The sequence below is a fragment of the Sardina pilchardus genome, chromosome 11, assembly GCF_963854185.1.
Source record: "Sardina pilchardus chromosome 11, fSarPil1.1, whole genome shotgun sequence".
NCBI classification, from domain to species: domain Eukaryota; kingdom Metazoa; phylum Chordata; class Actinopteri; order Clupeiformes; family Clupeidae; genus Sardina; species Sardina pilchardus.
Genome location: NC_085004.1, coordinates 14,106,599 through 14,120,060, shown reverse-complemented (window position 1 = coordinate 14,120,060; position 13,462 = coordinate 14,106,599). Strand labels below are relative to the sequence as shown.

At 52.2% G+C, this 13,462-nt stretch overlaps 1 protein-coding gene across 1 annotated transcript in view; it reads right to left on the bottom strand.

Moving 5' to 3' along the window:
- The window catches only part of adamtsl3 (ADAMTS-like 3), a 113,051-nt gene that overhangs the window by 5,859 nt on the left and 93,730 nt on the right, over positions 1-13,462 (bottom strand). The window contains exons 22-27 of the mRNA XM_062549954.1: positions 12,079-13,183; positions 6,973-7,100; positions 6,035-6,163; positions 1,990-2,172; positions 1,069-1,194; positions 301-513 (exon numbers count right to left, since the gene is read on the bottom strand). Coding sequence (XP_062405938.1) covers positions 301-513; positions 1,069-1,194; positions 1,990-2,172; positions 6,035-6,163; positions 6,973-7,100; positions 12,079-13,183 — 1,884 coding nt within the window. The remainder of the gene's footprint in view (positions 1-300; positions 514-1,068; positions 1,195-1,989; positions 2,173-6,034; positions 6,164-6,972; positions 7,101-12,078; positions 13,184-13,462) is intronic.

The following is a 13,462-nucleotide window of genomic DNA, read 5'->3' as shown; positions in this document are numbered from 1 at the left end:
GGCCATCTTGTGAATTGGCCTCGCACGTCCAGACAGGTGATCTGCGAGTGGGACGGACAGGACAGGGTGATAAAACCAGTGCGAAAAACCGATTGGGCGCAGATCTGATTGTGGGCCGTTCTCAGATGTCGGGCCAACTATGGGCTAACGTGATGACCGATCTTGGGGCAGTTGTTTTTGGGGGTGTGGCGGTGGGTCAGGAGTGCACACACAGACACAGACACAGACACAGACACAGACACAGACACAGACACAGACACAGACACAGACACAGACACAGACACACACACAGACACGGACCTTCCACACTGATGTGGACCCAGGCCGAGAGGAGCTGACTGTCCGTCTGGGTCTGGCATCTGTAGCGTCCGTCGAACCTGCCGTGCAGCGTGTTCACCTCCAGGACCCGTCCCCCCACCAGCGTCCGGTGCCGCAGGCCCTGGGCCTCCTCCAGCGTCTGGTTCTGGAAGTACCACTTAATGGCTCTTCTGTGGTTTGGAACGACCGGACACCCTGAGGAGAAGCAGAGAGGAGTGGGGGGGGGGGTGGGGGGAGGGAATGAGGCCGCCAGTCATTCCTAATTTCTCCTGACGAGCCTGCTCCTGTGTGTGGGATTGCGCGCCCCCCCACCCCACCCCACATAGCGGAGCCTGCTTTCATCTGCATCCAGGCCCATTAGACACGCTCGCCCAATCAGCCACCACAATACGAAGGGCTCATTACAGGCACATGTGTGCTTACAGTGAATCAGAGCGGCTGCGTTCGTCTCACAGCTGACTAGAAGAGTTAATGAAGGACGGGAGTGAGTTAATGGATTCATCTACAGTTCCAGTTCAGTGCACGTCCACGAGCCATTCATCAGTCGTAAATCCACGTCATATTCCAGGAACAGTCGGAAGTACTTTTCTTGACAAAGGCCAAACTTAAAGTGTGTGTAACTGAGGTTGATACAAAAGCTTGTCTTGGTTCCTCAATATACTGTTACCATGATCAAAGCCTTATATGGAACAGGACAGATGCAATATAACACTGTTCAGATAGAGATGTAAATTCAGAGCTGGACGATACCTATGCGCAGGATGTCTCCAGATCGGACCATGGCCCTGGTTCCCATACGGGACGCCATGAGGACTCTTTTCCGCCCTCCCTCCTTCGGCACGGATCCCTGGTGCTCAGACAAGGCCTGCGTGGCTCCTGTAACATATAACCCAAAATCATTTACTCAAAACAGGGACAATGGCAATGACTAACCTGGGGAATGAATCAACCGAACCTCAGCATAACAACCAAATTGATTTTGACAAACAAGCTTAACCCAAAATGTCACAATGAATTTGATGGCCGTCATTACATTTTATGACTTTGAGCCAGTACAGTTTTGAACAGTAAAATGAGTATTAGAACACCAGTAGAACACCACCCTGGAAAATGTACTTCCAAAAATAAAACCACTCACTTGATGGTAACCTGCTGTCATGTTGTGTGGGTGCCTCTAAAAGACTATGAAAGGACCACCCACCCACCACTGAGACCTTTGCCTTATGGCTCCATGACTTACATATGTCTGTATCATATTTTCAAAAAATGGCTCGCGTTCACCGTGAATGTATATTCTCTATGGGGTGCAACTTAAAGGAAAAAAAACGTTTTAAAAAAATAAATAAATAAAAAAGAAACTGTATAACGCTAGACAGAGTTTACCACCCCAGTAAGGACCGGCGTTGCCAGCGTTCCAACTTGGCCTCCGAGCGAAGTATTCCTTAACATGATGTGCCTCTCGATGCCAATATCAATACGCCGCTCATGTGTCGGGACCATCAGCGCGGGCTGACGCGGGTGGAAAAAGAGAAGCGGCGTGCGAGAGCGAGCGAGCGCGCGCTAAATCACCGGCGCCGCTCTGGATCCGTGCGGCGGCTCCTGTGCTACCCGTCACGGGCCCGAACCGGAGCATGACATACGACGAGCGGGAGAGCACACCTTGGAACTCACCAGACACGTGGAGGTGGCTGGAAGCTGCGGATTTTCCGATTGGGTTGGCGGCCACGCACGAGTACGTTCCGTAGTTCTGGAGGGTGACGTTCTGGAGCAGCAGCGAGCCGTTGGCGAAGAGTCGAGCGTTGCCGTTCAGCGCGCCCTCCTTCTTGTGCCAGCTGACCGTTGGCTGTGGGACACCTGTTAGGAGAGAACCAGCGCCGAGACACACGGATATTAATCACAGACATATTACTGCACCTAATGGGGAGAGGGTGCTCACAAAAGCGTCTATTCATAGCGCAGATCAATGGAGCAAACACAGCATAACACAAAGCAGGCCTACTCGCACAAATCAGTATAACGAATGCAAATCGCAAATGTCCACTCAATTTCCCTAATATTCTTGCATCTCCATCAATGAGAAGCATATGTTGAGTTTTATTAAGCCCCTTTTCCCTCAAAAAAAAAGTGATTGCACAGGACAAAACTATTGCCAAATTTGGGGCACCCTCTAAATGGTGGAAAAAAGACAGACATTAGGGTGAGTTATAGTGGGACAGAGTGCTTAAGTGGTACAGAGTGTTGCCTGGGGGCTTTTTTCCTCACCAAAACGACTCATTATTAAAGACAGACTCAGGTACAGTTGAAGTGGGACATGGAGGGCCCAGTCATGACGACAGGGCTGCATTATAGCAATCAGACAACACGTGCCGTAAGTAGCTGTTTCCACTCCAATTCCACATTTTGACCAGTTGAACAGGAAAGCCTAAGAGGAAACGTTTGAAATGTGCTTGAAGTGTTCGTTTCTAATTCACATTAACAACAGATGGAAATGCACACAGACTCAATTTCTTTTAGCCGAATTTTCATAAACGTGTCGATGACAAACGTGTTGGACAGAAACCCAGCAACTGACTGACCCATACCAAAATACCTGCCAAAGAGTACACATGGTTGAAAAACATAGCAGCTATTTCACAAAACTAAAGATAGATAATACTTACAGTATATAGACAGCGTGAAGAAAAAAACACTTCGCATTTGGGGGTCCTGATATTAAGTGCGAACACACTTACAGCAGCCCTCAACTGTGTAAAATCTCATGCCTCAGTGTCAAGTAGCTACCTTCCTAAAAATATCACTCCAAATATATTTTTAAAATAATGTTCTCGTGGTGCGCCACCTTCAAATCATCATATTCCCCCACAGCCTTTCTTTCTCATTAGCACCCGAAGGTGTGGAGAAGCTCTCGCTCCTCTAGCGGAGCAGCCCAGCTCATCTGCGTGACATTTTGTCATGTAGATTCTGGCTCATCTCCTCCTCTGGCCATTAGAGGAGCTCATCTCTAACTCATCCTGTCTTCTCCACTCTCCGTGGCCATTTTGATACCGCTTGAACAACCTCAGGCAGCTGTTTCACTAAAAAACGGATTATTTCAGGAGGTTAAAAACAGATGACCTCAACGCCCTGATGAAACTCCACTGTAACAGTGTAGTGGATTATCAGCCTCCGTGTTATATTACCACCCACTGACTACACTTACATGTTTAAAAGGCAAAAGTGCAGTGGACATGGGAATTAACATGCAGCGACAGTAACAAAGGCCATTGTTTTGGCCAGTCTGTCAGAGGTGCATATTGTTGTCAGGTCGTCTATCATTGTTGGGATGGAGAGGAAGCCCTGATATGGTCTACCACAAGGGTGAGCTGTTGTAAAGACATTCAAAGGAATTAGCAAATAAAGATGCACGCAACACATTAACACACTAACACACACACACACACACACACAAACACACACACACACACATACATAAATATGCACAGACACGCACGCACACACACGCACACACACACACACACACACACACACACACACACACACACACACACACACACACACACACACACACACACACACACACACACACACACACACACACACACACACACACACACACACACACAAATGTTGACAGCCCATTAAAATATACACTTGCAATATTATGCAAGGAGAGGAATCAGAGTAGCAGTGTTTGTTCACTGAAACTCAATTTGTGTGGTACATTATTGTTTTTTGTCTGAAACTCTTTTGCCTAGAACAAATGTTTTAATGATTTAATGATTGCCACCTCATTTCCCTCAAATATAAACATTTTAATAGGATCGGCCAGTTCTCTTGTTTCAACACATACACAGACACACACACACACACACACACACACACACACACAGACGCACACACTCCCTCTCTTTCACACACACACACAGAGACACACACACACATACACTCCCATCAGTGTGTGCCGTCTTTGTCAGCGCTGTTTTCTCAGGCTCTCTTTGCTGACCTCCCCGACGCGTATTAAATTTCCCTTCTGCAATCAAGATGATGATGAGATCTCGCTGCTCGGGCCACGGCACTGCTCCTTAAAGAGCCCATGTGTTGTTTAGCACTCTATACGTTCACACACAGGACCCCCTCATGCAAATCTTTACATCCTACTCGCCGGCTCCGCATCACGTGCGTGTGTGTGTGTTGTGTGAGTGTGTGAGTGTGTGTGTGTGTGTGTGTGTGTGTGTGCGGGTGTGTGTGTGTGTGTGTGAGTGTGTGAGTGAGTGCGGGTGTGTGAGTGAGTGCGGGTGTGTGTGTGTGTGTGTGTGTGTGTGTGTGTGTGTGTGCATGTGTGTGTGTGTGTGTGTGTGTGTGAGAGAGTGTGTGTGTGTATTTTTCACCGCTGTCCCTATACGCTGAGAGCACGGGCCACGGGGGAGCTTGCGTCCCGCGCCCCTCTCTGTCCGTCCTGACGTTTCGGGTCGGCATAATCAAGCCGGAGGATCAGCAGCTGGGTCTCGGACGGACGTCTTCCTACGAGCTGGAGGGGGCCGTGGGCTGCAGCTGGCCCGGGCAGAGAGGGGTAACGAGTGAGTGGCCGTATCTGCTTACAGAGATCGCCGCGGCTCCGCTCGTCCTCCCACCAGAGCCCAGGAAAGGAGCCATTATTTATATCTTGTTTGTTTTGCCTTTTTCCGAGTGTCCTCACTCCTCACTCTGTCCTGTCCCGCGATGAAAAGGGGCACTCGGTGTCGACGGACGGGCGGGCGGGTGAGCGGGCGGGCAGGCGGGCAGGCGGTGGCAGCGGCGGCCAAGTGGGCAGCACTGAGGGCATTGTTGGCAGCAGGTGTTGTTCCCTGGCGGCTCTGCCAGCGTCCACAGGATGAATGCAATCACTGAGCCTGAAGAAGCTGGGATCCTGTTCTCACTAGCCCCTCTCTCCCTCTCCCGCTCTCTCTCTCTTTCTTTCTTTCTTTCTCTCTCTCTCTCTTTCTCTTTCCCTCTTCCCATTCCTCTCCTCCTCCACCCCCCAAAAGAAAATCCCTTTTGCTTGTTGACTTTGAGTTTACACGACCTCCGTGAGAGAGTGGGAGTCCATTTACAACCCTGACACGCATAGATGAGAAGAGAGAGAGAAGAAGAAGAAAAAAAACCGAGACGGACAAAAAAGTGTCAGTGAGGCTATCGTCCAAAAGCCGTCACCAAATATTGTTGTTCAATCAAAACGTCGCCTTTTCTTAACTTCCCGAGGATTCGTTTTATAAATGATGCAGGGCCCATAAATCCGCAGCAAGACCAATAACAACCTGAAAGGTATGTTGACATTACAGACAATTTCTCTCCAATTACCTGGAACCTTCACCATTTCCTTACTGGGGTGTAGATAGGATCCATTAAACCCATGATATGTAAATATTCACCATGTGTTACTTGGGATTGTGGGATATTTCAGACGTGACAAGAATTTAATTTATTTGTGGTATTCAGCAAGTATTCCTGGAGCGTGATTGCTGTCCTTGAGAAGAATAAGACCTTAATACTCTCCAGCCTTTTGCTGCGGCGGCAATCCTTATGCGCACTAAGCTACCATCCGTCCATGATATGCATGAATTTAAACCATTTTTTGGAGAAAATCCTTTACCATACAAAATTGTGAACTACAGTACATCCAAAGACATCTTATAGTTATAGTCTTCAGGGGACAGTGGCTGGCTTTGATGTTACTGACCTGTTACTGGGCAGTCCAGCATAAGGTTGACTCCCAGACGCACCCTGATCCAGCCTCCCACCACGGCGCTCACGGCAGAGCTGCTCAGGTCAGACACATTTCTCCAGGACAGAGCGATCTTGGGGTACTCTGTCACCAACAGATCAAGGTCACATCAGTGGAGTTAACAGAAATGACCTGCTGGAAGAGTGTTGACTTACACAAACTACAGTCATTTGCTGTATATTAGCTGCATTGTGTATAAGCCTCAGGAGAGTGTTTTATGCAAGTTAAAAGAAACAAAACCATATCAATACCATATTAACTGTCCCCGTGTATCAACCTCATAGTCATAGCTGAAGAAACTTGGCAAAATTAATGTATAAGCCGCGGCAAGCAACTGGGAAATTACGGTATCTACAGTATGCACAAAGGCCTCAACAATGGCTGATAGCTGGGCCATAAAAAAAGGAAACCTTCCTGATGTGGGTAGTAGTATCAGGAAATGGACTTGTATTTTATTACTTCCACATTATTTGATAACATTATTGAAACCACATCCAAAGGAGTACAGCTGTGTATTTATCTCAAGGGCCACTTGATTAAAATCTGTGGGCCCGCTGAGTAGATGCAATAGCGGTCATCTACGGCGGTAATCAAATAATCACAGGGCTGTTATGCTATGACTGTTAAACACTTAAGGGTAATGATGGTCAATAGGAAACATGCTGACGTAATGGTGTGTGTGAGTGGGTATATCAGGTTGGGAGGCAGCCCTTAACAACATCAGTGGGTGGACATCTGTGTGCAAACACTACAGTACATATCCTCTGTCTGATACGCAATATGCATGCATCACGACTTGGTTTTGTAATCCCAGGCCATGCAGAGAGTGTGGTGGAGGCCTGGCTGATGGATGGAGGGAGGGAGGGAGGGAGGGAGGCAGCCGAGGAGCTCACCTACGAGGTGGAGCTGGGAGCTCTCCGAGTCGGAGCCCAGGTCGTTGGCGGCGGTGCACCTGTAGAGGCCGGCGTCCTCCAGGCCGGGCTTGTAGATGTGCAGCCCCTCCGAGTCCTGCCACAGCACCCTGGGGAGAGGGAGGGAGGGAGGGAGGGAGGGAGGGAGCCAGAGACAGTCTCCTCAGTGACCTGAAGGGGCTCCGCGCCGCGCCGCCAAGTGTAGAGTTACGGCTTGTGATTCCTTAAGCACGCAGGCACGCCACATTAAACAATTACCGGACAAATTCACTTAGGCCAGGTCAGCGCGGGGTTAACACAACGACGAGGGCCGGAGCGCTTTGGTTATTGCGGTGAAATCAGAAACACACACACACACACACACACAGAGACACACACAGACACACACAGACACACACTCTCACACAAACACCCCCACACACACAAACACACACACACATATACCACACAGATACATACACAGACACAGACAGACACAGACACACATAGACACACACACACACACACACACACACACACACACACACACACACACACACACACACACAGAAAGGCCCGGTTTCATCTTTCCTCCGATAACGCCCTTGAAAGGGCAGCGATCCATTCTAATCACACCTGGCATTCCAGGATCCGACCGGACAGACGAGCTGTTAAAATATTGGATTTCCTGGACATCAATCAGGTGGTATCCTCTCCAAAAAAACACGTCTATTTTTGGTCTTCCCTCGTGTAACTCCACAGCGCAATCAGGCACTCATCGAGCCTTAAGCCTGTCAGAAGTAGGGGTGGGGGGGAGGGGGGGCGGTAGGTGTTTATGTAGGTGATTAGAGAGTATTTATTGTGCGTGTCTGGGGCGTCCCCCCCGGGAGAAAACCCGAGCCGCGGCGCTGTAAGCAAGCCTCCAGACGGGCCAGGGAGGGAACCTGACGGAGGCAGCTGAGCCCGGCAGACCTCTCCAGCAGGCTGGCTGGGGCCGAAGACACCGGGGAGCCGCCCCGGAGCCCCTCGGAGCTCTATTAAAACAGACAGCCTGTCTGCGGCATCAGGGAGCCTCCACTCCCCTCGCCATCCCCTCCCCTCCTTCCCCCGACCTCGTCGGCTCATCCTCGGGACGACGGCGGGGACGGGCGAGCCGTGCCAGAGCGGGAGCGGGCGCGGGCCTGATGGCCTCAGCAGGCGGGTGGCGAGCGTCCCCTCGGCCTTTCTACGTCTTCACGGCTCACCGTGGCCGCCGCTAACAGGAGGACGGCGTACATAGCGAGCGGATTTTTCTGTGCATCTCTCTCTCCTCGGCTCGTCCGTCTCTCAGTGGCCCATCTCAGTGGCCGTCAGTCAGCGGCAGGATCCCCGACACACTCCGTCGGCCGCGCGTGGGAACGGCATGTGCTGAGACACTCGGCGTGCATCACTCACTCACAGGAGCGCCCGGCCAGCAGGTATCTGGATTAGATATTACCACAGAACAAGGCAGAGCCGAGACCAAGAGGGATGTTGAAAGACTTAAATGCGTACGAAGGAACAAGCACCTCCACACACTCTTCAAATGGGACTCGAAGAGCTAACGGGCTAAGCCCCGCTGTTAACGCAGGGCGTTAGCAACAATGAGAGCTCATGTTTGGACACCTAGATGTGGGGAAAAGGGAGCTATTGTTCGAGAGAGCAGCGACGGGAAAAGGGCTGTGGTGGTGATATACAGTATATCGCCCTGGAGAGTGAGAGAGCACGGCTCGCTGCGGAGGAGAAAAGGGCCTGCTGCTGGGCAGAGGGCCCGTGGGGGAGAGAGGAGAGAGGAGGGGGCAGAGAAAGAGAGAGAGAGAGGGAGAGAGGGAGAAAGAGAGAGAGAGGGAAAGAGATAGTGAGAGAGAGATAGTGAGTGTGTGTGAGAGAGAGAGAGAGAGAGAGAGAGAGAGGTGGCCTGGTAAATGCATACGCTGCTTTATGGCCCTCTGGGGCGCCGTAAGGGCCCCTGTCCTGCTCCCACACAAGCCTCTCGGAAAAGAGCATGTGGGAATGTGCGCTGGACACCTCCGATGCGCACCTCATCAATAGCTGCTCTCTCAAAACAGCCCTCAGCGCCCAGCACCAGCAATATGTGCTGCTCTACCAACAGAACGCAGATAGCTCCTGGACACGCTTCAAAATATAAAGTCTACAGTTTGAACGAATTGACTTTGTCTGTTGTGGGATCAACAAATGATTATCTTACATTAACGGAAGTATGGAAAGAAATATCAATTTAATAAAAAATACAACACTATTATAGTTATGATCTTCCATCAGTTATACGTCTTTACATAAGACAGAAACCATAAAGTTACATAACAGATACAGTAAGTGTAGTAAGTGAGAAAGTAATCAAAATGATCGCATAAGATAACAAGATCCCAAACAAGGCCGCTTTAAGGGGTGGGGTGCTTCTCTTTGATCGCCCGATACTGCTCCCTCTAAGAACCCTCTCCATCCATCTCCATGGCAGGATCCCAGAGCGAACCGAGCGCCGAGGCGAAGCTTCACGCAGCTCAAGAGTCTGTGAATGTCAATCAGACGGAGGCTTTTTTCGCATTTCCACTCCCGGGCCAAAAGTAAATGCTGACATTGTAAAAGCAGAGGCGGAGACAGCTCTGCATCCACACGCTCGGCGGGGTTCCTCGGCTGCGAGAGAGAGGAGAGGAGAGGAGAGAGGGGCCAGCCCCGAAGAAAGAGACCCCGGCGAGAGGTCACCAGTCTGGGCTTCTGTACAGACGTATCCCCCCCCCTGCACCCCCAGCCCCAGCCCTTGGCCCCGTCCACTGCACTGCCGTTCACCTCGTCTGGGGAAATCAGAAGGCGGACAAGGCTGCTTCGCTCTTAAGAGTTCGAACGCCATCACTGTACTTACACAAAACACACCAAATCACGATAAATCAGTTCAGGTCCAAGCTGGAGTGATGACACCTGATTCAACCTGAACATCTGAAAGCCGAACGTATCCAACGTACGAGAGCAACACAGATAAGACCCCTGTGGTTTGAAAGTGAGCGTTTACTGAGCATTATCTTATGGTGCCGCACACTGTGCTGTTAACATAGCTGAACAGTCAACCATGCTAATCGGCGAGGCTAATGCTCTGGTCTATAATCTAAGTCTAATTTGTATGCAGGGCGGGCCCAGGCCCCTCCCGTAGAGGGGCCCTTCAGCACGTGGGGCTACTTCATGTGGCGGACACATGGCAGCTGAGGAGGGGATGCTACAGCAGTTGGGTGGAGGCCTGTGGGGGAGTGGCAGCGCCGCCGCTGTGCCGGGATCCGAGTTGAGCCGCTTCTCACCGGTTACCGGCTTTTTCCACGGGTCCAAGATGACCCTGATTACAGGCAGGAACCCCTCGAGGGGTCCGGTCGGCGGAGCCCGGCTGGCTCGCCACTCAAGCTGCCACACCACATTAGCACGGAGGCGGCGAGCGGTGGGGAGGATGAAGGCCTGTCACGAGATGGTTTAGCGGGGCAAAAAAAAGAACCCTGTCCGTTTAGGCCCATCAATCAGACCTGAGTGACTGGCAGAACCATAAGCGATAGGATTATCAGTTCCATATGCGTCGCTGTGCTGACACAGTAATGAGGTGAAAAAAAGAGAGAGGTCTAGACTTTCATAGGGATGGAGGAGGCAAGAATATTAATCATCATCTTCTTACAGAAGCCCAGCGAAAAAGCTATTCTTCTTCTTGCAAGCTGTGTGGTCCGCGCCGTGCTTCTGAGACGCACAGAAGCTCGTGTTCAGACAAAGGGAAGACAAAACACGAGCCAACATCACAAACCAGACACTAATGGCTTCGCTGCTCGCTGTCTGAAGAAATCCCCGCGAGACTGACTGCTGATGGGTCTCGAGCACGCGAACCACTAAGCCGCATCCACCGTGGCTGCTGTCGTGAGTTTGTCTCTCCTCTCCTCCAGACCGCACAAGGTTGCGTTAATTAGCCGAGGCAGACGACAGAACCGGGCCAACGGTCGAAAAAAAGGCCAAAAGACCGACGGGAAAAGGTCAGCAAAGAAGCCCTTTAAAAAATCGGAGGCGATACCTCCAGGGGCCAGTGTTAGTGTTGTGCTTGGCCTCGCGAGCCAAATCGAAACCGAGGCCCCCGGGGGGGTTGAGTCCCCGCACCGGCCTCGGGAGCTTTTATCGCTGTAATCCCGCTGTTGGCACACTGTGGCGCGGCAGCAGGGACTGGGGTAAACAGAGCAGCCGTTTCCAAAGGGACGGCACAAGCGGGCGGCTGCCAGGCGGTAAGCTGTAGACAAGCTGACCGGCAGCGCCCGGTTGAAAAGAAAAAAGACGAGCCGGGGCAATCAATGTGCAGGCGCCAAGCGCCGGGCAAAAAACAATGTAAACACGCGGACGCGTTTGCCCCTCGCCTCCGAAAAAAAACTAGGGACGGCCTCGGAGAAAAAACGCACTCTGATTGGCCTCCGCCCAGTGAACAAGCTCGGGCTCTGTTTTGAGACAGAGCTAAAAAAAGAGCAAGTTCACGGCACATAAATGTATATTATCCCGCTGTACATTGCCGCTCTTCTTGTGGCCCGCAGCTGTAGTTTTAGGCATGGCTGATCTAACGGGGAATAGACCTGGCAGAGGGGCCTGTCCTAGCGGCGGCGCAGGGCTCCCGATGCCACTGAGCCGCTGATGGATCAGCGCTAAAATGAGGTCTGCAGCGTGTTTGCTCAGCCAAGAGTGCCTTAGATCTGGCACATGCCTTGGCCGGAAAGAGTGGAGACAGTGTTTAGTGACTGTCTGGCCCCCGCCAGGCATACTGCAGCTGAATTCTAATGTCCGCGTTTTTTTTTTTTTTTTTTTTTTTCTGGGAGCGTTTCTCAGTCACTGACCAAAACAGTTTATCACAATTTCTGTAAATCACAAAAGTCATGGAAAATAAACCTGAAAACAGACCGATAACAATCTATCGTGATTAAAAACACATTCGGTGTCTATACACATATTGGAGAGTTTTTGGAAGAACAATAAAGACGAGAGAGCGACAACCAAGTCTTTGTTCTCATACTTCAGTATCCCTACGTAAGACACATGAAGTCCTAGCAGTAAAGCATGCAGTGCTCCTACCTCTCTCTATACTGTAACGGGGCACCGTCCTTGGTCCAGGAAACGGTGGGCGGTGGCACGCCGTGGACTGGGCAGAGCAGGGAGAGGCTGCGCGTGGCGTTGGTCAGATAGGCCACCCTGCCGATGTGTATCCTCAGGTCCCGTTGGAAGCTCATGAGCGGGCCGTGCTGATCGTGCCGCGTGATGGAGGCCTTCTTGGGACTCCTGCTCTCCTTGTCCGCGGCACGCTCGGACGAATTGACCGTTTTGTCTTGGTGCTTGTCCCTCGGGCCGCTGCCGGCCTCGCCCGCCGGCCCCTCGGCCTTCTTGCTCGTCGTCCGCGGGTCGGACGGATCCTCGCCGGACTTGCGGTCGGGCTGGGCGCTCGGCTTGTCGTGCGCTGCGCCGGTGTTCTGCTCCGGGTCGCTCATGTTCTTGGTCAGCTCCTCGTAGTGCGCCGGGAGCAGACTGAAGGCCCCGTAGCCCACGCTGGCCTCCAAGCGTCTGTCCGGCAGCTGGACGACGGGCCCTTGAGCCCCCCTGGAGATCAGCACGGAGTTGCCGAGGGTCTGCAGGGGCCCCGTGCCCGCTTCCTTGCCCGCGTCCGCGCCCGTGCCCTGGGACTGCGCCTCGGGCACGTAGAACTCGCTCCGCTGCTGCCAACCCGGGATCAGGATGTCCATGTCCGTGCAGCGCGGCAACCACCAGTTGTCCCCCAGCGCGGCGACCGGGTCATCGGCGTCCGCCGGGAAGCCCTTCCCCTCCGGGTGCTCCAGGATCTTGTTGTCGCTGCCGATGAGCTTGAGGACGAAGCGCGCGGTGGCGGTGTAGGCCACGCAGCGGTACACGCCGATGTCGGCCGCCTCCAGGTTGTAGATGCGCAGGGCGCCGGACTTGGTGGTGCCGACGCGCTTGGAGCCGGGCAGGGCCTTGCCGTCCTTCAGCCAGTGGATGGTGGACTTGCTCGTGTGCCTCACCGGGCACTTGATGACCACCGAGGTCTTGGGCAGCAGGTAGGCGCGGCCTCCCACCGTGAAGTGGAGCCGCTTCTCCGGCCGCGTCTGGATGTAGGTGCGGTGGTCACTCAGGATGGTGGGGCAGGTCTTCTTCACAGGCGCCCGATATTCTGCAGACGAGACAACACGTTAAACTCACACCAGCTTGTGGTTCCTTCAACAGGAATGCGGTTCCTTCATAGGAACCACAGCTCGCTCTTTACGGCCCGCGAGAACCGCTTCGCTGTCCAATTTCTAATTAGGACGCGAGATGTGCCCATCAGACAACAGACAATACAATCAGTCCCAAATGACACAGCGGACTATGGAACAATTACTCGTCTGTCGACTTCAGGACATAACAAGATTATGGTTTGTTTTACTGTGCGCTGCCGCTAATGCCCTTGTAA